At 37.2% G+C, this 25,095-nt stretch overlaps 3 protein-coding genes and 1 long non-coding RNA gene across 6 annotated transcripts; all 4 read right to left on the bottom strand.

Annotated features, from left to right (window-relative positions):
* Positions 1 to 9,501: 9,501 nt before the first annotated feature.
* LOC131000590 (cinnamoyl-CoA reductase CAD2-like) lies at positions 9,502 to 11,869 on the bottom strand. Of its 2 annotated transcripts, none has more exons than XM_057926599.1 (6): positions 11,695 to 11,869; positions 11,444 to 11,616; positions 10,966 to 11,145; positions 10,416 to 10,578; positions 9,905 to 10,088; positions 9,502 to 9,774 (listed from the first exon to the last, which is right to left on the bottom strand). In XM_057926599.1, the coding sequence occupies exons 1-6, from the start codon at positions 11,852 to 11,854 to the stop codon at positions 9,672 to 9,674; spliced, it is 963 nt and encodes a 320-aa protein (XP_057782582.1). In that variant the 5' UTR covers positions 11,855 to 11,869; the 3' UTR covers positions 9,502 to 9,671. The 2 variants fall into 2 exon arrangements, with proteins under 2 accessions (XP_057782582.1, XP_057782581.1); XM_057926598.1 differs by having other exon boundaries at positions 9,502 to 9,785; positions 11,695 to 11,866.
* A 2,356-nt stretch (positions 11,870 to 14,225) lies between these two features.
* LOC131000589 (UDP-xylose transporter 1-like) lies at positions 14,226 to 15,895 on the bottom strand. Its single transcript, XM_057926596.1, has 4 exons — positions 15,557 to 15,895; positions 15,100 to 15,485; positions 14,590 to 15,021; positions 14,226 to 14,513 (listed from the first exon to the last, which is right to left on the bottom strand). Exons 1-4 carry the CDS (start codon positions 15,675 to 15,677, stop codon positions 14,439 to 14,441), a joined length of 1,014 nt encoding a protein of 337 aa, XP_057782579.1. The 5' UTR covers positions 15,678 to 15,895; the 3' UTR covers positions 14,226 to 14,438.
* Positions 15,896 to 16,826: 931 nt separating this feature from the next.
* LOC131000635 (uncharacterized) lies at positions 16,827 to 18,231 on the bottom strand. The gene is made up of 2 exons (XR_009093763.1): positions 17,873 to 18,231; positions 16,827 to 17,276 (listed from the first exon to the last, which is right to left on the bottom strand). It is a non-coding gene; the product is annotated as an uncharacterized LOC131000635 (long non-coding RNA).
* A 560-nt stretch (positions 18,232 to 18,791) lies between these two features.
* Positions 18,792 to 24,443, bottom strand: LOC131000573 (uncharacterized). 2 transcript variants are annotated; one of them, XM_057926572.1, is made up of 15 exons: positions 24,220 to 24,355; positions 23,782 to 23,816; positions 23,248 to 23,504; positions 23,040 to 23,156; positions 22,324 to 22,428; positions 21,801 to 21,884; positions 21,602 to 21,717; positions 21,165 to 21,266; positions 20,970 to 21,083; positions 20,833 to 20,889; positions 20,545 to 20,611; positions 20,331 to 20,384; positions 19,969 to 20,043; positions 19,414 to 19,449; positions 18,792 to 19,149 (listed from the first exon to the last, which is right to left on the bottom strand). In XM_057926572.1, the coding sequence occupies exons 3-15, from the start codon at positions 23,374 to 23,376 to the stop codon at positions 19,057 to 19,059; spliced, it is 1,149 nt and encodes a 382-aa protein (XP_057782555.1). In that variant the 5' UTR covers positions 23,377 to 23,504; positions 23,782 to 23,816; positions 24,220 to 24,355; the 3' UTR covers positions 18,792 to 19,056. The 2 variants fall into 2 exon arrangements, with proteins under 2 accessions (XP_057782555.1, XP_057782554.1); XM_057926571.1 differs by having other exon boundaries at positions 23,782 to 24,443.
* Positions 24,444 to 25,095: the final 652 nt, after the last annotated feature.

The following is a 25,095-nucleotide window of genomic DNA, read 5'->3' as shown; positions in this document are numbered from 1 at the left end:
CATTTATGGAGTATATTTTTTTAGGAAATTTTGTATTTTCAAGAAAATGATTAACTGGGAGTTTTAATTTCTTTATTATCAGTCCGCAAGGTGAAAGATGTAAACTATCAATTGACAATCTGAATTATTGAATCAATTTTAAAATATTTGTCCGTGCGATGCACGGCGAACATAGTTTTGCATCAAAATTAAACGATGTAGCGTGTGTATCGATTAAGCGATTAGGGGTTAATGTTTAAAACCCAAGGTCTTGGGTTCGAACCTCTGTGGCGCGACCTTTAAATTTCTTTATTTAATCATGTTAATTTATCAAAAATAAATAAATTAAATGATGTATCAAATAAATAAAAAATAAATATTAAATATAGTTAGAATATAAGTAAATGTAAATTATTCTTTCTTAAAAAATAAAATAATCTACATCAATTACTCAATAAAGATCCTTAATTTTATTTTATAATTTTGAAAAGTATCATTTTTTATTTTTCATCTATTTGATGGAAAATTTTATTTTCTTCCTTAAAATTATAGAATAAACACATCATTCAAATTAAAAAAAACGAAGAAGTAATCAAAAAAGCGTTTTCACATCACAATATATAGTTTGAAAACATAAGCTAATCATGCATAAAATTAATTTTTTCTAAGTTACCTCATTACCTATGTCATCTTATTAGAAAAGCTTCAATTGATAAGTAGGAAAATAAATTATATTATTAGAATTTATTAGAATACTAATAAAAGAGTTGAATAATTATTTGATACCAAATCAAAAACTTGCATTCATCATTAATTTAAGATATATATAGAATATTTTTTAAAAATAAAATTTGTTTTTTTAAAAAAATCATCAAAATATAAAAAAGAGAATATGAGAGAAAGAAAGATAGAGAAAATAAAAAATTGAAGAATGCGTGTGATGAAAGAGAGGAGAGAGGAGAGATGAGAGAGGAGAGAGAAAATATATGAGATATAGAATTTGTTAAGTTTTATAAATACCCTTTGATTGATTTTTTAATTATAATTTTGCCATAAACTATGTTTTCATATAATAAATAGATTATGTATTGCGTTTTTTATTTCTCAAATTATTCAATAATAAATTTTAGATTAGATTTACTAGATTATTATACTTCATTTGTCCCTTCCAAATAATCTGCTTTTGACATTTTGATACAAGAAAAAATAGTCCACTTCTATCTGTAAACACTATTTCATACTAATATATTAATCTCAACTCATAATATAAGTAATTATCATTATTAATACTATTTTTAAGTAAATTTATTTTTCATTCACAATGCACATAATCACTTTAATTAAAATTTGTATCGTCTCCTTTTAAGACTATTTTTTTGGAAAAGAGGAAATACAAATGGAATTTTATTGAGAATTTAATGTAGAAATAATCATAAATGAAAAGAATTAAGGTGCGTGAGTTTTAAGTTTATGATTGATAGTTAAATTTACAATTTCATTTTTCAGATCTTGGGTTGATAGTTAAATTTACAGTTCCAAGCAATGTTGTTGACCAACTACACTAATTTCGCAGGGAAGGTGCAAATTGGTTGGCCTTAAAATAAAAATGGTAGGTGATGTAAATAGGCTAACATGCAAAAATGCCCCATTTCTTAAGTTGTAGATGAAAAATACCCTTCCTTATAAATCAAAGCATTTCATACCCTAATTGACATCCATACCCCTAAGCTATTCCCACTCCTAGTCTTATTATGTCCATAATTGCTAAAAAAATTTTTCTGCTATGGACAAATAAGCATTGGAAAATTCTCTTAGATTCATTTTATGCATTAATTCGGGCGATCCTTAAAAATGGTATCAGAGCGGGTTTTTATAGAGGAATTATATAATTTTAATGTATTTTGTAATTAACCTATGTGGGAGGAGACTCCATTGAAAATTTTATGGATCCGGACGAGTGTCCGAGATGTGTTTCATACAGGAATATTCTCCAAAATTTGGAGAGTGAAATTACCCGTCTACTAGACGGACTCAACTGGAACAATCGAGCCCTCGCTACCAACGTACGACGAGGAGAAGATGTCGAGATTATTCGTGATATTATCACGAGTATCCAATTCTACCATGAGAACCTCATGGGACTCGCCGCCACCAGGACGGCGATTGAACGAACCAGAGACGAGGCCCATCAGTCGCACGATTGATGGAACCAACAGACAAGGCGGGAGTAGCTTTTTCAAGCTACCAAAAGATCGAGCCAAGTTCTTCCGACAACGTCAACTTGCGGGAGATCCAAAAGACGGTGGAATATTATGGCGTTAAGCTATACGATCTACCAATGGAGCTAAGCAGAATATCACTCAAACAAGAGGAAATATTAACTCTCTTGCGTGATATCCAGAAAAGAATGGAGGAGATCGAAAGGCGAAAACCATGTTCCGGAAAAATTCGGAATCAATGGTCCAAAGACCCGACGTCTACATCTCTATTCGATGCAACACCCAAAGAGTTGCAGCCGGAGGACATAATCCGAATCATGAAAGGCAAATATCATGGATAGCCTTGACAGAATCGGATTAGAAGATCTACAGGAGTTAGCAGAATCTTTTGCTAACCTCAATATGGTGGATCTAAAGATGAACCAAGGAGATGAGGTTCCCAAAACAGAGCCTCAGGGAGAAGAATCGTCAAAGAAGGGGTCAGCTCAAGACGATGCAAGCCAGTTCCAACGAACAAGGCGACGGAGGCCTCAGATGCAGGATACTCCTGTAGGAAAGGTCACCCTTGAACCAATCCATCCATACGGATTGATTCTCAACCTTGACGAAGCCAGTTTCAAAGAATGGGAGGGTCTCATCGACGAATGGGCTTCATCATTAAAAGTCGTGATTGCCACAATAGATTACGACAAAAAGGAATTTGCCAGAGTCTTCGAAGCCAGCTTGGCAGGAATGGCAAAATTATACTGGGAAGGACTTAAAGTTCCAACCAGGGAGGAGATGTTTAGTAGCACGTCCTTATATGACATCATTAAGGAAATTACTAAACAGATTAAAATCCATTTCTTGGGAATGGGTTTTTTCGAAGGATCTGCAGAGGAGAAACGCAAGAAATATCAACAGGCACTTTACAATCTAAGGTTGATAGTGCTAGAGCCAAAAGCTCTCAATGAATTTCTGCGTCTATACACCCTATATGTCCATATGGGGGAAGTGGAAGATCAGACGGCCATGGACCTTTTCTTTCCAAAGCTTCCAAGTCCATGGAGGGAAATGCTCATCAATGAGTATGTTTCACCCGGAGGATATCCACTTGACAGTGCTTCAAGAAGGATGTCTTATGTTCACAAGAAGCTGTCCGAATGGTGCCAGAAGGCAGCGGACCAGAGGAATCTCAAGAGATTGAGAAGACTCAACAAGAAATCCCCATTGATGTGCGACAACATTGATCTTCCAACAGAGATTGGTGCTGAGTTGCTGTATCAAAGGAAAAGCCGAAAGAAACATAGGTATCAACCCTATGAAAGAAAGTCCAGAAGGAGTTCTTGGAAGCCGAGAACTATGTGGACCAGACAGAAGGCGCGCTCCTACAAGTCAGGCCAACGGAGCGGACCATCAAGAAACCGATTCTCAAATCAAAAGAGAATCCCGGCGAGAAAAACTTTCAGGCGTACTCAGGCCAAAGCCAATGAAAGTTTTAAGGATTGCAACTGCTGGTCGTGCGGTGAAAAGGGGCATATTTCAACCAATTGCCCAGACAACGAGAAAAGGAAGATAAGGAGATTCGAATCCACACCGGATATCGAAGATGCTATCTACCACCAGAAATTGATACCTGTGTATCAATTCGAAGAAATATCCTCTGATGAGAGTATATATGAGCAAGAAGAGGTCTTTAGCTCTGATGATTCGGAGATGTCGGATGGATCAACCGGAGCCGAGTCAGACTAAAGAGGAGCACGAGGTCCACCACACCCAGAAGGAGGATCAGAATGGGTTTACCAGCCATTTTCTGATTCCACAAAAGGAAGTGGTGAAGCAGCTCGTGAGAAAACTCAAGAAGGAAACCGAAGAAGTTCGAACCTATCAAGGGTTTTCCAATGGAAGATTGAATCGAGTTTTAAATAGCTTGATTCCAACTAAGAGGAAGCATCATGTCTATTTTGGCGTCACAAGCCAAGAAACAGCGCTTCCAATCGAGATTACAAGTAGCCAGGTGGAAATCCAGCTGGTTCCGGCCGAAGATATCAGACAGGATCTCAAGAAAATGAAGCCAGAAGTCGCAAGTACGATGAAATGGATTCATATTGGAGCAATTCAATTGGTACTCAAATCTTCCCTTTTCCCAGGGACAGACCAACCAATTGACGTTGCACTCTGCGATAAAAGGGTCCGAGATGCCAGAGAATCAGTCATTGGAGTTTTTTCAGGCAACCTCTATGCCAAGAAGATTATAACCGAGTTCTATCCACAAATCGCTTATAATCTACAAGATTCATCCTTCAGTCGAGCCCTGACTCTCTATCAGGACTACAAAAAGAAGGAGTACATGACAGATGGAAACAGGCCATACTCACTGACTTATCAAGTCTCGTATGCCTTATCAAATTCCCATCATACGGAGTTATTTCTGGGAAAAGAATTTATTGAAATTCCAGAAATATTCAAAGAAGTAGCCAAGGCAGCCCTTCCAAACCGAGTGGAAATTCCCCAAGTCAGGGAAATAGACATCGATGTGGGAGACAAACCGGTGCTGAGTCATACCCAGAGTCTCAGACTGGGAGCACCAAGGCTATCATTCCAAGGAAATAGGCTAACTTCAGGGCCTATAACAAGAAGTTTCTCTCATTCCTATGAGAGAAGGGCGATCCAGGAAACACCAGTCCCAGACATGAAGGTCAAATTCAAATGCCCCGAAGGATGGAGACAGGTTTCCACAAGATGTGATACAACGAGCATGGAAAACAAGTTTCCTTGTAGTATGTTGTATTATTTGGCGAATCCAGGTGACAACCGATACATCGGAACTCTGGAGGTTGGAGGTTTTGAAATCCAGACCGAAGGCCAAGCCGGACAAGAAGCAGATGTCCTAATCTTAGGACGAAATTTCCTTGACAAATATAAACCATGGTCATGGAAATCAGGAGGAATGGAGATCACAATTGGACGCCAAAGAGTGATGATCCAATGACAAGTCCATTCTCGATATACATCTCGGTAGGGATGTTATATGAGAAATACAAAGCAGAATATTTTGCTGCTTATGTGGATTCGGGAGCAGGAATCTGTACAGCAAAACGAGGAGTCTTTCCAGCAGAAGTGGAAGAAGATCTACCTCGAATTGCAGGAAGGGATTTCTCCAAGAAAATTTTACTTCTATCAAAGGGAGTAAAACAAACGGAAATATTGATCGGCGGAGCAGGACAGACACCTTGGTACAAGGTCAAGACTCCACCAATTTATTTCCATGATACCGGAGCAGATATATTATTCGGAAATAATTTTCTGCAAAGCTTCAAGAGGTACATACAGGACAATGAAGCCAGGAGGCTAGTGTTCACAACCAATTGTGATCACAAGATCATTGTGCAAAGGCTCAATGGAGCCTTACATCGCTCAATGCCAATCAAATTCCGCAGCAAGCGTGGTGATGATGGCAAACTCCGGAGACCCCAAATGAAGGATCAAAGGAGATTCGGAGAAGTTTTGCTCAAATGCAGAACTGAGGGATTCCCAAATCTCTCTGAGGAAGAAACTCAAATCCTCAAAGTATCCCTGATATCACACAAAGATATCAAGGAAGATGAACAGGTGTCCATTGCCGACGTCAAAAGGAGAATCCAGAAGTGTTACCACGAGGATCCTTTGGCATGGTGGGACAAGAACCAGCTCAGAGCAACCTTGAAAGTTAAAACTGGAAAGGAGCATGAGTTCGTAAGATACAAACCTATCCTGATGAACCCTCAAGATCAACAGGATATGATGAATATAATCAAGGAACACCTTGATTTAAAGCTGATCGAAGAAGGAAGATCACCCTACAGCAGTCCGGGATTTCTGGTGAGAAATCATGGGGAGATCAAGCGAGGAAAACCAAGATTGGTCATTAATTATAAAGGGATTAATGACATTCTTGAATTTGATGGATACTTCATCCCAAGTAGAGAACACCTCATCAATTGCATCAGAAGTGCAAGGGTATTCTCGAAGTTCGATTGCAAATCAGGCTTTTACCAGATTCGCATGGAGGAAGGGAGTAAGAAGTTTACAGCTTTCTCAACTCCTCAAGGACATTATGTCTGGAATGTCATGCCAATGGGGCTAGCCAATGCACCTCAGATATTCCAAAGGAAAATGGATAATCTCTTCAAAGATTATTCTTCGTTTATGTTTGTTTATATTGATGACATCCTTATTGCATCAAAAAACATTCAGGAACATGTCAGGCATCTAGAAATCTTTGCAGATGTTTGCCAACAAGAAGGACTAGTACTGTCTGAAAAGAAGGCAGTCATAGCCACCCAGAAGATGGAGTTTCTGGGGATCGAGATCGATGAATCTGGGATAATTCTACAAGATCATATTGTGGAAAAAGTCCAGGGATTTCCAGAGGATCTCAAGGAAAAGAAGCAGCTCCAAAGCTTTCTCGGAGTTGTTAACTTTGCAGGAATGTTTATCAAAAATCTTGCAGAGCACCGGAAAATCTTCAGTCCTTTACTGAAGAAAGATGTTCCATTTATTTGGAAGGAGGAACATCGGGAGGGTATGAAGAAGTTAAAAGAGATTTGTAAAAATCTCCCAAAACTTTCAATACCACAAGACGAGGATGACTTGGTCCTCTACACCGACGCGAGTGATTTCTGGTGGGCAGCAGTGCTTACAAAGATCACCCCCTATGGAGAAGAACCTTGCAGATACTGTAGTGGTCTCTTTTCCGATGACGAAGCTGTGCGATGGCACATCAACGAAAAGGAATTCTTTGCAGTGCGAAAGGCGTTTAAAAAATGGCCGCTTTTCTTACTTGCCAAGAAATTTGTTTTGAAAGTAGATAACACTAACGTTAAAGCTTTCTTAACAAAAAAGATTGAATCTAAGCCTGAAAAATCTAGATTGCTTAGATGGCAAGCCGAATGTCAATATTATGATTATGATATTGTTGTTTTGAAATCTGATCAGAATGTTCTTGCAGATTTCCTTACAAGGGATGGAGCTCCCTGAAGTGGAGGCCATCGAGGCAATACAGGGGCAGCTCTTTGCAAGTCTAGAGCTGCTACAACAAGAATGGCAGAAGTGTGTACTTCACACTAAACAAGCTGGAAAGATACAAGCGGCTGACGAAGCCCAAGTATCCAACCAAATCGATGATTGCTTCATGAAGATGTTCAATCTTCAGGAAGTACTCAGCAAGCCGCTCTTGCGCGTTGTCCGTGAAAATCGGGCTAAAGCAATGCTTTCCGTACAGGGCGGATTACCTGTAGCAGGGGATTCAAGTACCCCTAGCACAAGTCCTGAGAGAATGGCTTCACAGCCGGACGCTCAAGGAAAAGATATTGTTAAGGGGTCACACCCTGAATCAATATGTCAACCCTCCACCTCTGGGGTAAAAGATGGAGAGATCAATCTTAGGCCGATGACTGGCCAACTTAAGATTGATACTAATTTTGTTGATATTTCTCCTTCTTGGCAGATTTATCAAGACCGATGGGAGAAACTCATCACGAGAAAGGGCATTAATCCGGGAAATTGCCGGGTTGATGTTGCAGGGAGATACCCCAGGATTTGGACAACTCCAGGAGCCAATCCGAATCACATCAAGGAATGGTATGAGTTTGGGGCTTTGGCCTCAGTTTATACCACCTCTCCAGCCTTCAACGAAATCAAGGGTCTACCCAAGTGGATCCAGAGAACGGTGTTTGAAGCCTGGGAGAACAACGAGTCCCTTAAAAGGGGAGATGTTCTGGAACTATACTTCTTTAGTGCAGCACCAGAACCCGTCGGAAAAGGAGTCTATGAAGCTTTTCATTTCATCAAGCTTCGGAGACCAGATACAGGAGCCTTGAACCGGATCAAAGTTCCTGATTTTCAAGTCCCAATCGCCTCAACATTTACGGAGGATCAAATCTCCACGAGACGAGCATGGGGTCTTTGGGTCTGTCTCACAGAGATGGACAAAATGAAGTCCAGGTTTAAATTCTTTCAGAGTTCAGATCTGGGAACGTTCCTGGTTAACACAATGACAGGAACAACAACCGAGTTTGCCGAAAAATCTTTCGAGAAAAAGAGGCAAACGATTTGGGACAACAAGATTGCGGGGAGCAAAGAAACTCGTCGCAAATTCTGCAACATGGCTCATTCAGGCCAGTGGATCGAGAAAATCTGCGACCAATGTTCGTCGCAGAAGGAACCAGAATTCGGCAAAGGTTTCTTCCCGAAACCAGACAGAAGGAGGTTCCGGTCTGATGAACACGACAAGCATCAGACTCCAAAGGGGAGGACCCCTCGGGCACCAAAAAAGTAAGGTGGCCGACAGAGCAGAGTGAATCATGTGATTCACAGCAAGGATCGCACCCACAAAAGAAACGACAAAAGTGGGTGGAATGACAGGAGGACCACTCAGCGCTCCAGGACAAATGTGAGTGGAAGGAAAGTAGCCGGCCCCTACCAGCATTATCACAAAACGATAAAGCAAGGGCCCAGCACATGTGACAACACCAACAAGTGTCGGCAATAATGGCCAACAAAAGAAGGTGGCTGTCAATTTCAAGCAAGCTGGCCACGAAGATAGCATCCGAGGCCAACCACCAAGCAATAATAGAGGGTATCAGACCTCTATAAATTCACAAGGGCTGGAGAGAAGAAGATCATCGAAAAATTCCACAACTTTCTCACACTACATACTCTCTCTTCAGAATCTATCTTTGTAATTTTAATTTTCTGTTTTTCAAAGTTTTTCAGTTTTTAGTTTTAGTTTTTTTTTTTTATGTACACAAGTATTAGCTACTATGAGTAGCTAAACAAGTAGTCTCCTCCCTTGGGGAGTTTTTATGAAATAAATTAATTTTATATAATTCCTCTATAAACGCTTTGTTTTTGTCCAACTATTCCGGGTTAGTAAAAATATTTTCTTTATTTTTCCAACAAAGTATTTAGTCGGCACTTAGTGAAGGGGAAGGGTTGCAACCATCTCTTGCGAGTGCGTGGTTGGTGCGTGCCGGGTGGGCAGACGAGCCGTAAAACGCAACAAGACCGACTCCTGAAGAAGACCAGTCGACAAAGGTATAATGTTGGTTTAAATTTAGATTTATTTTGAAGTGTTTACGGAAGCATGTTGGGCCTGATAAAGTCTTCATCGACTATTTTCAATCCGAACCACGAAATTGCATTATGATGAACTAATTGAGAATTTCATGTTAAAGGGTAGAATGGTCCATTGCCAATATTTAGGGCATGGAATGCTTAAGTTTATAAGAAAGGGCATTTTTCATAGACAACTTAAGGTTTAGGGCAATTTTAATTGTTACCCATGTAAATATAGGTATATACTCATCCAAACCTAAATTTGTTTTCTCACAATAATTAAATTCTCAATAAAGAGCAAGGAAATGACAGTTCCGGTCCCGCAAAGATCAAAGCAAATATCGACAAGCATTCCACACACTCTTTCAAGAAAGAAATCCTTTGCTCCTCAAACTTTCAACAGAATCCTTGATAATCTGCTCCATGGGAGTAAATTCCATGCCCAAATCTATCAGTTTCTTCGATGCAGCATTGCTCTTCACTGATCCACGCAGTGTATCTTTAAGAAACCTACAACAATGTATTATGTACGGGACGAGTTACGTAGCTGCAAATTCGATTCTGTACATGCTGTGAGAATCAATTTTCCTTGAGCAGGAATTCTAGTTGGAGTAGGAGAAGCATCTTACCTGGGCAGCTTGTATTCAGGGTAGAGTCTCTCCATCAATTGGGCAAAGTCATCGTAACGAGACAATGATTCGACACACAGATGCCTTCCAGCAGCGGATGTGTTTTCATACAACAGTATGTGAGCAAGAGCCACATCTTTCACATGTACTAATGCCTCGAACAGTTCTTCTGGAAAATCTTTGCCTACACCCAAAGTGGAAACCATAACCATGAATTTTCACTCCAACATATCAATATTTGGTATAGTGTCCCATCACATATCTCAATGACATGCTTGTAATTTACCAAAAAAGTTTAAAGGCTTAGTGAACAAAAACTCAAGGTAGTTTAGACGGGAGAACGAGTGAAACGACTAGATATATAAATTAAGCAGAGCAGAGGCTCCCTGACTCGATTTGCACAGGATGCAGAGGTTGGCCTTAACCTTTAAGCTATGTTACTAAATCTTTGTTTGAGGGCAGTTCACAACGCGTAAAAACAACTGAGAATTGATGAAATGAAAGTGGGTACCCTGGAGTACGTGAAGGATCAATGTCATGCTAGTATTTATAGCTGGGGTGAGTATAGGACCAGCCACCACTCCTGGATTCAGCACGACTACGTCCACGCCATTTTCCTCCGCAAATTGCCATGCAGCTTTCTCAGCAAGCGCTTTAGACACAGAATACAAAAACTAACAACAAAACGAAATCTCAATGGTGTATGAAGTAAAGAACAGAGAGAGCGCACAAATAGTACTACCACAGAACAACTATTCTCCTCGAGTTTTCAGTATATTTGCCAAGGAAAAGGGCAGCAGCTATGCAATAAGCAACATGACACTATCCTAGTTAACTGCCACAACTCTCTCTCTCTCTCTGGGTATAGCAGCAGTCTCACAAATTGCATTATAAATGCAAAATCAAGGAGCAGCATTATTTAAACAGAATCATAGCATCTCTTATTCATATGTTTGTGTTGTGTTAGTAAACCATTGTTCACTACATCATTAAATTTTATTTTGTTCTTTAAAAATCCATTACTAATTATGAATCAAGGATTGCTAAAAACAGTGACATACCCCATTTTGGCGGCAGTAATCCTCATCAATCCAGCAACCTTCACCGGCATCTGCCAGACTGTTGGAGCTTGGAATCATGGCAGATATAGAAGATGTGACAACCACGCGCCTGACGTTGTGATTTTTGGCTGCTTTTAGTACATTTATGGTCCCCTTAATTGCAGGGTCCAACAACTCCGCCTAAATCCATGGGTAATTAATAATTATACTTGATCAATAAACCACAAAAATATTGCTAGAACAAAGAGACGCAGACCTTATGCTACTAATTTTGTGAATCATCGTCTTTGGCGATCGTGGCGGAGACTAAGTGTTCCGATTTCGAGTTCGAAATTTATCGTTTTAATATCAAATTTAACATGCAATCTACCAATTGCGATATTTGCGGTTCGTTTATGCATATAAGTAACCAGACATCGTGGAAGCACTCGTAAAAATGAGCAGTAGAAATTGCACAAGTGTGATTCATTGGCAAAACCTGAGGATCTTCGATTTGATCGATAATACAGGGGGAAGCTAGGTGGAAGACGCCGGCGGCGCCGCTGACTGCGGCAACAATGGAGTCATAATCAAGCAGATCAATCTGGAAGAGGCGAAGGCGGGAATCAGCTCCTTCCATGGCTTCCAAGTGCTTCGTTTCTCTCTCATCTCCTAATAATTCACAGTTAGCAAAAAGATCGAGTATCAGCGAACTCTGAACGAGTGGTGGCACATGGAGAGGAGCAGAACCTAGATTTTTGACGGTGGCGCGGACGGCGTAGCCGCGGTGGAGGAGAAAGTGGACGAGCCAAGAGCCGATGAAGCCGCTGGCGCCGGTGACGCAGACAACTTCTCCTTCCTTGCTCATCACCATGTGGGAGTGTCTAGTGGAGAACGTGTTTTTTTTCATGTAGTCGAGTGTTTCGACTTAACTATATTTATAATAGGATTATTTGCATCTAAATTATCGAATTTGAATTAATTGCATATAAATTATTCAACTTTCATAAAATTCTTATTTTAAAAAATTCAATAATTTATAGCATACAGTTAACCGTTTATAGTAACACCGAGAGCATTCTAGCTCATTGGTGTTGTTCAAACAAATCTGGTTTATATATTTGGATATGTTTTAGATTGAAACTTGCAAGGGTCAAATGAATTTATTTTGATGACAAATTTATAATAAATCTTCATAGGGTCGAAAATTGTTTATGTTTTATATTTTAAAATATTTGTTTATTGTATCAAATTCCTGTTTTAGACATAATTTAGGACATAAAAATAATGTATTTCAAGTCTTTATTGTTGTTAAATATTTGTAATAAATTCTTAATTAGATTTACTAGATAATTAAAGAAGAAATTCTTATTGAAAATAAATAATACAAAGTAACTAAAATTTTTAAAGAATTTAAATACAATTGTTCTTCTTAGGTTATTTTTTTTTTGTTGGACAATAATAGTCTTAGATTAATTGTTAATTTCTTTTATTCGATAGACTAATTGTTAAATTGATAGTTTTGACATTCCAAAATTTGAATTGATTTCGGGTCGAACTGGCACAGTGACTTTGAAAGCTCTATCCTTAACACAAGTTACGTTGGAAACATTATTCAATACTACTCCTACTTCAAGAAATCATAGTACTAGCAGGTGCGATTAAATAAATACTGGAGTGTCCGCTAATGACTCTACCTACTTCAATTATAAATTATAATTAAATTTCAATGACATCTTAAATCTATTAAGCAACATTAAATATTCATGACTTATATTACAATGTTAAAAAATAATGACTTATATTTTACATGGTACTCTACCACAATCTCGTGTAGCTCAGACTTTTTTGTCGTGAATCGTGATTCGTACCTGTCTTATTGGTTGGTCGGATAATATCATTACTATATATTTAGATATTAGATTTATGTCCATGTGTGTTGCATGACAATAAATAAAATAAATGATACTTATAACTAAAATTACTTAAGAAGAATAAACAAAAACATCCAAATATGAAACGTAAAAATATCATAAATTTTAGAAGTTTCATTTTATACAATATTCATAATTGTATTTTTTTAAAATATATATATAGAGTAATTATCAACTAAATATAAATTTTATGAGCAGGTTTCAATGTCTCTAAAGGAAAGGCCAAATTAGATGCAATGCAACTAATTGAAGCAAATTGTCCTCAACTGTTCCACCATCGAAATCAATACGATAAAATCAAAAAACAAGCATCACCTAAAGATTATTTGTATTTTCTAAAATATAAAATAAGTTCTGCATAGTAAAATTAAAATTAATGTTAAATGTCTATATATACGGAAACATTATAAAGAAAATCGTAGATATATGAAAATATGTTTACGAGAACTAGTATTACATTAAATTTTGAAAAGTTATTTCGTCTAAATATACGAGTTTTGAATGTTTTTTCACACAAAATTCAAAGACAAAAACTCCTGTGAGCTCTACCGTACGTATGGTGTGCTTGGATCTATTTGACATGAATTCGGGTCAAATACGATCCTAGATATGGGAAGAGGATGCGGTGAAAATTTTTAATTTTAATTATATATATATTTAATAAGTAAAATAACAGTTGTGTTAGTAACTTAGTGTTATGTCACGTCGAATCATCTCACCACTCATGTTAAGTTTAATTGGGTAAATTTTTAATTTATGGAGAATTTATACTCAATTTGTTCACAAAAATAAGACTTAATTTGTCACTTTCGTGCATCCATGAAAATATATCCTAACTTGTTTTTAGTAATGATTTGACTAATTTATGGGTTCCTTCTTCATTCACTGGTGGCTCTTTTCTTCATTTACTAACTTAATTAATTTTTTAAATTTAATTTAATTTATGGGCTCTTTTCTACCCTCACTAAATAAATCACACAAGTGTTCGTGGAAGGGGGAGTAGTATTTAAGTTGAAAGTTTTGTGTACATATTTAGAGAGATTAAATATTAACTTTTCCTTTTTGCAAATTAATCTGTGGAATTGATTAAGAATTAGGTGGACTTTTTGTACTAATCATCCTTTTTGTACTAAACAAGTAGTGCAAGTAGTGCAAGTCTTTGATGCCATTACACAATATTAATGAGCTATATTTATAATAACAAAATGTTGAGTTATATTCGCTTATTTTGAAAGGTCGGATTATAAAATCAGTAAATTGGCAAATGTCAAGTCAAAGCAACAACTAATTAACCCTTAAAAGTGTCCATAAAAGGAGCCACGGGTACAAATGAAAAATGAGTGCACCTTTTTAGTGTAAGAAATAAAAATCAAATTCAAATTTTGTGGTGATATATTCTAATTTGTGGCGATACATTATGTAATCAGAAAGAAGGAGCTTGGCACTTGAATTCCTCTCACAATCTGGTCTGCTAAAAATGAATTTGTTCTTACAAGAGATGCATTTAACATGAAAGAATGAAAACAATATCCCAATCCAAAAATATTATTGAGTAACGAATCACACAGCAGAATCCTTGGATTCTTTGGGCTGAGGGCTTGCAAGAAGTGGGGTGTTAGCATCCTTGTCTTTGACCTGAGAGAGAGAGAGTGAGGAATGCATATATATATATATGAAAAAAAGGTAGCAGAAGCAATGATGATTGAGTTACCGGGGGCGGTGGCGAGGGGTGTGGCTGTTTCCTCTTGGCTTCGTTGGTGCAGAAGTAAGAATACATTCCCATGCCGACGACGGCGACGAGTATTCCGAGGATGTTCCTCCATGTAAAAGGATCGTGTAAGAGAGTGTAGCCGAATGCAAGAACAAGGCACGTCTTCAGGTGCCCTAGAACTTGATACGTCACCGGCGACGTCTTCCCGATCACCAAGAACGTGCTGAAGTTCACCAACACCGCGATCAAGCACGACACCACTATGAATCCCAACACCAGAGGCGAATATTTGTAGGCGTACACGTTTTGTTTGGTCAGGAATTGGTCCACGAAAGGCCCCGTCAAGAACAGAATGGCCGACTGGAATGGGGCCGATTGGTACAGCAGCTGCGTCGAAGACACGTTCAGCCTCTTCTGGATTGTGTTTGTCAGCTGCCAACCAAAATATATACAAATGATGATCTTAACGGAGAAGGAGAAGGTGAAAGCGGAATATACATATATACATACAATTTGGCCGATGCAAGTTGTGACGATGGCGAGGAGGGAGAGAATGGTGCCGACCAAGTTGAGCTGGAGATCGGTGACCGATGCAATGCCGACTCCCATGAGCAGAATGGAGAGAGACAGTTTGATGTTGTTGCTGAATTGCTTGTTGAAGAAGATGGTTTCCAAGAGGACTGTGAAAGGAATGATCGCGAGTTTGGTCATCTGGTAGAAACCAATGGAGTTGAATCCCAAGCTGAGGTTGAGAAGTCCGATGGAGATGCCGTTGAGCATGCCGAACATCACCACTGTCTTCATATCGATGGCCTTCTTCTCGAACAAATTCAAGCGCAGCGCAGCGTGAAGGCTGCAGTATGTCACCATCAGGTGCCAACTAGTCAGCGTTGTGGCTGCACCCCAAAATCGATCTAGTAAGAACAACACCCCATAAACCAGATTAATAGATATTATCAAGACTTACCAAACTGGAATCCAAGATTACTCATCAAGGCTTTGTTGCAGATAACAATGGACACCGATGATGCGACTGAGAGAAATAGTGCACCCATCACGCCCAGCTGGAACCCAGACATCTCTCCCATCTTCTGCCACAAAATTAAACAAGGCAAGAGGCAGAGGAGAGGGGTGGGATTCGATCACATTCACAACCAAAACAGGGGAGTCTTTTTAATTAGCTAGTTAGGCTGTGGTTGGTGCTAACTTGTTTTTATTTCTTCTTGTTGGAATTTGGTTGACGGGAATTATAAGCAAAACTGCAGGCCCCCTTTCCAAGTAGTTTATTTGTTTAAACGTATTTACACACCAAACTGAAATATTGTTTGCTTAACAGGTAGTTATAATATCAAATGTACAAAGGATATATTTTCTATCGTAGAGATTGGTATTCGCTTACATGGTTTTTTTTTAAAAAAAAAAAAAAAAACCCTTCTATGGCTACTTTAGCTAGCAAGTGATCTCGTTTTTTGAATTAACCATAAATGCTAGTAAATCTTTGTATTAATACCGAACTAATAGAAAAATGGAAGGGAAAAGGAAAAATAATAGTAGTATTAAAAATGTTCATGTTAGAGGAGGTGTTTTTATGCTATGTTTGATCTCATCAAATGTAACATTAATTCATTGTAGTATAAACAGTGAATAGATGCTACAGTTTATCAATCTATTAGATATAACGTTAGAAATGTAAAATCTTGATTTTCTTTTATAAATTGTTGTCTTAGGACGCAAGTATGGAAGGTGGAATGGGCACTTCTTTTCGGGTAAGCAGCCCATAAATTGTATTGGTTTGGTGGGGAGGGAAAATCCCAACCCACATGTTTCACCAAAATGGCCATCTTATTGTTTTGTTCTTCTCTGCACACGCGCACATTTATGCTAAATTGTTGAGTATACTACTTAGTTTAAACGTATAACAACAAACTTTATTTAAGTTTAAAAGAAAAACGACTGCAAATTGACAATACTGAGGTATAAAAGCTACTCCAATATTTTTCCTTGGCACTATTTTTGACATCAATTTTGGGTCAAAACTCATTATAAATATATTGGTATTTGATTGTTTTTGGGTTCAGTTCTCGACAACTACTTAAATGAAGCACAACAAATTATATAAGAGTAAATGGGCTCAATTAGCCTATCCCACATAACAAAAGGAAAAATTGTCCACCAAAAACAAAATATGGAAATAGTAGCCTTTATGACTTTTCTACCCTTATTTAAATTTTCTGGAATTTAGAAAAACTGAAAAGTTTTATTTAATATATTTGAATTAAAATACAAAAATACTTTACATAAAATTACTTCAAATAAAATTACTACACAAAATTTACTACATCTAAATTTCAAAAAACTCAATCCCTAGAATTCAGCCGCCATTTTCACACCTCCGCCACCGGGCCGCCGCCATCACCGTCTCAGACCGAATGCGCCGCTGCCTTCACCCGCGCCGGAAGCCCCCCCGAACATAGATCCAGCCAAGTCAAACCCTAGAATTTTGCCGTTGTCTTCACGCCTCCGCCCCACCGCGCCGCTGCCGCCACCTTCTCTGACCTAGGCGCCGCCGTCACCGCCTCAGACCGCACCGCTGCTTTCACCCGCATCGGAAGCCCATATAGATTTTCAGACGCCGCTGACTTCACCCGCGCCGCTGACTTCACCGCCTCAGACCGCGCCGCTCTCCTCTGCAATTTTCATTATTACACACATTTTTTGGCCGATAATGTGTGTAATAAAGCATTTTGTACTGTTACACACAATTTCAACGATAATGTGTGTAACAATGAAGTTTGAACCATTACACACAATTGTGGTCGATAATGTGTGTAACAGTAAGCAATTTCCATTATTACGCACATTTTTGATCGATAATGTGTATAATAAAGCATTTCGTACTGTTACACACAAATTCGGACGATAATGTGTGTAATGGTTAATTTCTTACTGTTACACACAATTGATGACGATAAAGTGTGTAACAGTGTTACACACATTATTTTCTGAAATTGTGTGTAACCATCGTTTTTGTGTGTAACCATCAGTTTTGTGTGTAACCAAAAACACATTGCGAAAAAATCGAATCAAAAACCAAGAACTTCATAAATATTCACTAATAATATAACAAATCAAACATATCTCGTGGTTTTGAACATCATTACAAAGAGGATTAACACATTTTTCTATTATCAACATTTTCCCAACAAATTTTTCGAAATTCTACTTTTTCAAAAACCTCACAACAAATTCAAAAGATACATGAAATTAGAAGGAAGTAACTTACCGGAAACGAGATGAAGAGGAGTAAGAAGGCCGTGGAGACCGCCTTGCGAAACCGCCGGAATGAGGTCGCCGGAAAAGGTCGTTGGATATGAAGGTGACTTGGGGAAGAAGATGGTAACTCTATTTTTTTTTTACCCAAATATGATTTCACCCAAAATCTAGGTTTTGTTTTTACTATTTCTCTTTTTAATATTTTGATATATTTTCGAAAATTGTAAAATATTAATTAATCAAAATATATTAGTAAGGATAACTTAGTCATTTCAACACTAAAAAGGCTATATTTTCCACATTTTTATCTTCATGGACATTTTTTCCTACAACTAAAAGGTTTTGGCTAGAGTAGGGGTTTCACTCAATTATATAATATCATGCCATACAAGGCTCCCCCTTTTCCTCTTACATTTACTTAATTTAATTGATGCATTTCATTTTCCAAAAATCATGTCTCATACCACATTACTGGATTACGACATTATATATTTCGGATAGTTCCATTAGCCCAGCCACCAACAATGCCAAATAAGATACGCTAGAATACACGTGGGAGCAATCCAACAACAGAAACTGAGATGAATACAATTTTGGAATATAAACGTTTTATAATTTCTACTTCCATGTTGCATTAATAGTTCGTAGGTACCAATTTTAGCGTCTTGAGTTTTCAGTCTTGTGAATGCCACAAGCATGAGATCAGATGCACGTGGACGCACGCGCTGAATGCAACGAAAGCCATGTATTCGAAAAAAAATAGGAAAGGGAGTACAGTTGAATATGTGAGGGTCCAGAATTTGGCTGATTACTTACAAGACAAACGCAAGAACCAGAAATGACAAAGGTATCAATAAACAGAAAATCGCTTTGCTACATTCATTGCATATGTAAGTATAAGATAACAAGAAGCTCTGTAAAACTAAGTATTTACTCAAGGACCAAAAAAACAACTATATAGTGATGTCCTTTAGTGTACACCAAACTGATACAACCTACTTCTACTTCTGCACAAACAATTAAAGTTTTCTTTCTAAGAATCTAATCATGTCAATGCTACTCATTATACAGGATATCCTACACTATAGATGGATGTAACTCGCATGAAACAATCGGGCCACCAAAACCATTCCCAGGGAATGTGAGGACAAACGAAGAAATAAACAAAGCAATTTACATGATATCTGCTCTTAGTCAAGGGCGCTGGGTTTGTGAAAAATATGACTTGTCTGCATTTGCAAGGCGATCCTGAAAGAGCGCCCACTCACTTTTGCATCTATCTCGTACCTAGAGTAAAAGAAAATATCAGCAAAGCCATATCAGGAAACAATACTTTTTAAGCATCTAAAATAAGTGCTTGATACTAATGCATAGCAGAAAGAGTAGATCATAAACAGAATCCTCCATGGCAACTGAAATCCACAAAGTTTCCCAGGTTTGAGTCTGCTGAACAAGGGCTAGCAACAGCTAACGTATTTCAGTCATTTCAAAATACGGAGGATTGACAACTATATATATGGCTATATCAAGGTTGGTTATGGATATACATACCCCCTGCCATGGAGCTTTTCCATTATCAGATTCGCCCTGCATAATCATCATTAAAGATTGAATTTAGAGAACAAGTAGAAATCTGACCCCATGAGAACAAGAAGGAATGTGAATGACAAAGAGGAAGTAAATAGATCATCCACAAAAATGCTTGCTAAATCTTATTCAACAAGAGGTGAAAGCATAGAGAATAGCCATATTTAAGAAGATGAGTTCTTCACCATATCCTCAACCAGCCTTGGTTACCATCAAATAGATATATTTGTGTTATCATTTTGCATGATAAAACAACCATAAATTTTCACACTAAAGACAAAGCCCTTAATAAATTTTCTTCATCCAAAATAAAACAACTGCAAGACAACCATGGAAACTTTTTTATCTTATGGAATAAAGCATGTGTGTCGCCCTACACAGAGCAAATCCGGTTCGTACACGTACCCACACGCACAAAGATCATATCTAAGAAACTGTTTTGACAGTACAGCTAAATGCATGTAACAAAAATATAAGAAAGAGATTATGCCAAAAGTGAGCTAGTTATTGCTGTCTGACCTGACTTCCAAGTGATGGAATCACTTGATGCACAATCCATTGGGAATCGACAACACCAATCTTTTCATGCGCAGGCTGCAGAAGGGCAAGAGAAGTTATTAATGTTAACAAAGGACTCTCATGTCCTCCAAGAAGCCAATGAAACATATGCCAAAAGCTGGGAGGAGGCACCTCCTTTTCCTATGACATCTCCTTTACAATCTCCCCTAAATTTGGGTATTATCGTTTTGCTTACCATTAAGTATTCTTTTTCTGTTTTTTTTTTGTTTTTGGGGGGTGGTGAGGGTGATGATGACGATGCAGATCAGGTGGTTTGTCAGTATCAAAGAGAAGGGGGAGGGAGAAACAAGCAAGTCACTTACATCCACACATCTTCTTAATGCAAAATCCAAACCCCATCCATGAACCAGGTCATTCTGCAAATATGCAATACAATTAGATGCACTGCTATGGAACAGTTGTCTGAAACAGATTAATACTAAAAAAATTAAGTGTGAAAAGTTAGAAAGAGAAACTTTAATTCAAGAAAAGAAAAGTAGGATGGACAGTTTGTATGCACCAAGTTGTGTCAGCTACCTGAATCATATGCCAAACGCATCTCCAAGCTTCACGAGAAAAGACTGGAGCCATAATTTCCACAAAGCTGTACAGAAACAGAATCAGAAACAAAGATCATCATAGCACATCAACAAAATCTACAGAAAATCTGTTGGATATCATTCGATCGGACTAGATTCATTATTTGTTATTACATGTGCCTGTATGTTATAAGTATACGCTAAAAATAAATATGATCTGCTATGTATGAAACAATTTTTAATTTAAATTAATGAAAGAAGTAAAATCTAACATAGGAACACATACGCTGCACACGGAGGTAAATGAGGATCGCTGCACCAGCCAGGTTTCTCCTGGGTATCCCTGTTATCCATTCATCTCTGGATTACAAATGTGGACATAGTGAGGAAAACAGATCGGGGGTTCTAAATTAGTTCACTTACTTGTGGACTTCTTTGTCACCTAGCCTTTTAGTCATTTGCCATGTTAGTCCATTGTTTGGTTCAAGACCAGGTTGGGAAATCTCCAAACCATGTTTCTTTACCAGAGCAATATACCTAGCATGTAGAGGAAGACTGACATCAGTTGAAAAGTAGAAAATTTGAAAGTGTAAAACATCAAGCATTAGGGCAGATTACCTCTCAGCATTAAAGTGTTCAACTCCAAGATCTTCGTCCCAAATGAAAATGTAGTCATAAGCAGCTATGACATCCGGATGGAGAAATCTCTTAGCATACCACCTAAAAAAACAATGGATCAGTACAAGTCATCAATAGATTTTAGTACTAAAAACTAACATTATTGGAACTCATTGTTCAATTTAGACTCCACACCATCCAAATAACGATAACTTTAGAAAAGTTTTTAATTTTTTATTACCAAGCTAGGATATTGACAAGAGTTTCAAATATTACAAAATATATAAAAGTTTGCTTTCAAAATCATTAATTTACATTAATCCAAGTAACAAAAGTTCCCATCCATTTAAAGTACACTTCATAGGCGCTACTCAATTAGATAATGTATTAACTAATCAAGGATCACAAAGAACTGCCAAAGACCAGTAGACTATTACCATTTTGTTTGTTTTCTAGCACTCACATGAATGGCCCGCTGTGACCACTCAAATTGATCCCATTCAGTTGTCTTTCCGTCATAATGGAAAAGCAATATTTGAAAATCATCAGAAAACTGCAACAAAATTAAACATTAGTCTTAGCGCATTTTAAAAGAGAAATCAACCAAATGATTAAAAAATTTCTCAACTGCCTTACCTTCTTCACAGCTTGATTAATAACGTTCCTTTGATTCAAACCAACTGTAAATGTTACCAGGTACTTAGGCTTCTTTTTCAGATCCTGAAATTCCAGATTATAGCACTAAGCATACTCCCAATTCCAATACAATCTTCTCATAATTCATGTCAAGCGCATGAGATGAGGCTAATAGAATATAAGCTGAGTATTCACCTATCCACCTTGTGCCACCTAAGCTAACAAACTGCAGTGACTATTAAAGCAAGCACTACCTCAAGGCAAAACACAATGAATGCAAACAATCCATTCATAACCTAGAACTTTAATGCATTTTACAAGCATAAACAACTACAAAGAACAAGTGCCGGAGATGATATAAATTATACTGATTAGAGTTAACACTAAACATACAGTTTCAAAAAATTGATCTCTCTATATTATCACCAACGGGAGTCAGCATCAACAAAGAAAAGAAAGTTTAAAAGAGACAAGAATAACTTATGGCAGGCACCATGGAAGTAATTACAGATATCAACATTACCTCACTAGGGTCACCCCATAATCTTCTCAGATAAAAATCTGTTTCTGAGACAACAATTCCTGGTGGTAAAGCCTCTGCACCACGAGGGTTCGTAGGAACATATATCTGAAGAGCAAAGATATGACTAAATATTAATTGTTAGCTAACATCAAAACTAAATAGAACAGATGGAGCAAGACACTGAAAGCACAAATATATGTTCATAAAATAACTAAGAGAAATCTACCAAGGGATTAAAAATTTTCTCAACTGCCTTACCTTCTTCACAGCTTGATTAATAACATTCATTTGATTCAAATAAACTGTAAATGTTTTAAACTGAAAGATATCCCATTGACTACAATGGACGTCACATCAAATTAACTTATGATTTCACTGAGGAATTACTTTCTTTCTGTTCTTCAAAGTATTCAAGGAATATGAAAATGACATGAAACCAATAATAAATAACTAAAAAAGAGGGTGAGAAACAAGGCTTAGCAAAATGGCAAAAAAAGAAACAAAGAGTAAACAAAACACTAAATCTAACTGCAGGATAGCCACATTAATTGTACCATAAATAACACCAGTTGACAAACTAAGATGCTTCCTAACTTGATAGGACTTAGACAGATTCCAAGCAAAAATGATGGCTTAAAAAAAATGAGTAACAGCTTCAAAATTTTAATGAGAACAGAATGTAGTACTCAATGAACACGTGTGAGAGAAAGAACTACCTTGGGTGTTACAGGTGTACTACCCGAGCCAAGATTTTCAGGAAAGCTACGAGTAGCACGACGATCGTCATTAAAGGCCATATCAAAGGATGATACTAGACTTGTAGGTAGAGCAATCTGAAAATTATTCCAAGGAGTTAAAAAGAAATGCTGTTATCCAAACGTCTGCTAAACATCCTCATTAAGCATGTGATAATCTGGGTCATACCTTACTCAAAGAAACAGAAGGGAATGAAACACCAATAAAATATCCGAACACCATCCCCATGATGGTTGTTACAATAAGCCGCACATCATTGGACTTCCTAAAAGCCCCACCGCGAAGTGAGGTTCCCATTATGATAGAAAAGCTGGTCGACTTAAAGCCCACGCTAGGATGAATCCAATCTTGTGAGAAACTGCCGAGAAATAAACCGCATATGCCACTTTTACAAATCTTAATTCCACCTCGACAAATTGACAACCCTGTGACATAGATTCAATGGCAAATCAAGTTAATAGCAGGCGGAGGTCCGCTAATCGTTATATGGAGTTCTCATTACTCAAATCAATCATCTTCTGGATTAATTCCTTCGAATTAGCAAAAGCGGTAACTGAAGCATTCTAATGCCAATCGCCTGCCAATTTCAAAATAGTGTAGCCGCGGAAAATGAAACTAAGACTAAATCAATCTAGGGTTCCGCTATTTATCAAATACCAAAAAAAAAAAAAAGAGAGAGAGAAAGAAGACAACAAAACTTACTGTAAACTTTGTTATGCGAGGCACAAGTACAGCTCCTGAAGCACATGCAGATGCAACCAACAGCATTATCAGAAAACATTCAATGATCCATGACTCAATAATAATTAAACCACAATTTGTTTTTTTACTCATCTAAAATTTAAAGTAAATTAGCAACTCAAGTGACAAGTCCAACACTCGGACAAATTACGAAAACCACCAACGCATCTCTTAAAAAAATTGAATGTCAATCTCAATCATATTTTAACCAACAGAATTCCACATATCCGAATCTCGCTTCCTACTATAAGATCCATCGTCCTACTCTCAAGCATAAGACGAAAAACCGAAGACAAACAGTTGAAACGTAGAGTTGAGAAAATCATAGCAACAGATATAATTCAAATGTTAAAATCCATGTAGGGTAGAAAGGTCGAATCCAGGGTTTGAGAGGCTTACGAACTTCGCCTCCGAATAGGTTCTGTGTGTGTGTGAGTGAGAGAGAGAGGAGAGAGAGAGAGGGGAAACCGGGGTGCTTGGTATGACTCAGAGATCGCAGGGTATATTGCGGGCGACACCAAATAACTGAAAATAAGCTTTTTTATTTTCACACCATTTTCTGGATTTACATTTTTACCCTCGTGTGAAAATTAGTACTCCTACTTGCGATCTCAGTTGCATTCAGGTTGGAACGACTAAAATACAAACAAACATTATAGATTGGGATAGTTGTATTAAATCGCCATAATTAATTGTTAGGACCTACTCCCCACTTTACAATCCAATAGGTGTTAAGAAATTTATTCGGTTTTGAAATATCATAGTTTTAATAAAAATATACAAGTCAAGTTTTTAATACGTCAATGTTTATTATTTGAGTAGTGCTATTAGGACAAAATTTGTCCGGACAAAAATAAGGTTAAAATTTTTTAAAAATTAATTTATTTATAAAATTTGATTCAAGTTTAAAATAATTTAGTTAATTTTATTGTTTTCTCCATATTGTAATTTTTTCGTATTTTTTAAATAATTTTTTCTATTTTTGTTATTTTATTTATAGTTTGTGTACTTTAAAAATAATAGTAATTAAAAAAGGTTATTAAAGTTAAATCCTATTTTATTTTGAACCAAAATTTTTAAATAAATTTATTTTATAAAATATTTAACTATATTTTGTCCGGACAAATTTTGTCCAAATAGCATTATTGTTATTATTTAATGTTAAATTAAAATTGAAGTAAGACAAATAATTAATAGAATAATATTAATAAATGAATGAAAAATATTACTCCATCCGTCTCATCATTAGTGAGACAGTTCTTTTGGGCGCGGAAT

The sequence above is a fragment of the Salvia miltiorrhiza genome, chromosome 8 (assembly GCF_028751815.1).
Source record: "Salvia miltiorrhiza cultivar Shanhuang (shh) chromosome 8, IMPLAD_Smil_shh, whole genome shotgun sequence".
NCBI lineage: Eukaryota > Viridiplantae > Streptophyta > Magnoliopsida > Lamiales > Lamiaceae > Salvia > Salvia miltiorrhiza.
The sequence above is the reverse complement of the archived record's forward strand: the minus strand, read 5'-3'. Positions and strand labels throughout refer to the sequence as shown.

What these genes read in the sequence shown, in the direction of transcription:
- LOC131000590 (XM_057926598.1), bottom strand. Translation starts at nt 11,854, where the DNA reads ATGAAAAAAAACACGTTCTCCACTAGACACTCCCACATGGTGATGAGC. An exon ending in ATCAAATCGAAGATCCTCAG is followed by an intron (nt 11,146 to 11,443) that starts GTTTTGCCAATG and finishes CCATGGATTTAG; the next exon opens with GCGGAGTTGTTGGACCCTGC. An exon ending in GATCCTTCACGTACTCCAGG is followed by an intron (nt 10,089 to 10,415) that starts GTACCCACTTTC and finishes CTTTGGGTGTAG; the next exon opens with GCAAAGATTTTCCAGAAGAA.
- LOC131000589 (XM_057926596.1), bottom strand. Translation starts at nt 15,677, where the DNA reads ATGGGAGAGATGTCTGGGTTCCAGCTGGGCGTGATGGGTGCACTATTT. An exon ending in TAATCTTGGATTCCAGTTTG is followed by an intron (nt 15,486 to 15,556) that starts GTAAGTCTTGAT and finishes TTTGGGGTGCAG; the next exon opens with CCACAACGCTGACTAGTTGG. An exon ending in CAACTTGCATCGGCCAAATT is followed by an intron (nt 15,022 to 15,099) that starts GTATGTATATAT and finishes TTTGGTTGGCAG; the next exon opens with CTGACAAACACAATCCAGAA.
- LOC131000573 (XM_057926571.1), bottom strand. Translation starts at nt 23,860, where the DNA reads ATGTTTTCTGATAATGCTGTTGGTTGCATCTGCATGTGCTTCAGGAGC. An exon ending in GAACACTTTAATGCTGAGAG is followed by an intron (nt 21,084 to 21,164) that starts GTAATCTGCCCT and finishes TCTACATGCTAG; the next exon opens with GTATATTGCTCTGGTAAAGA. An exon ending in TTCCATCACTTGGAAGTCAG is followed by an intron (nt 19,450 to 19,968) that starts GTCAGACAGCAA and finishes ATGATTATGCAG; the next exon opens with GGCGAATCTGATAATGGAAA.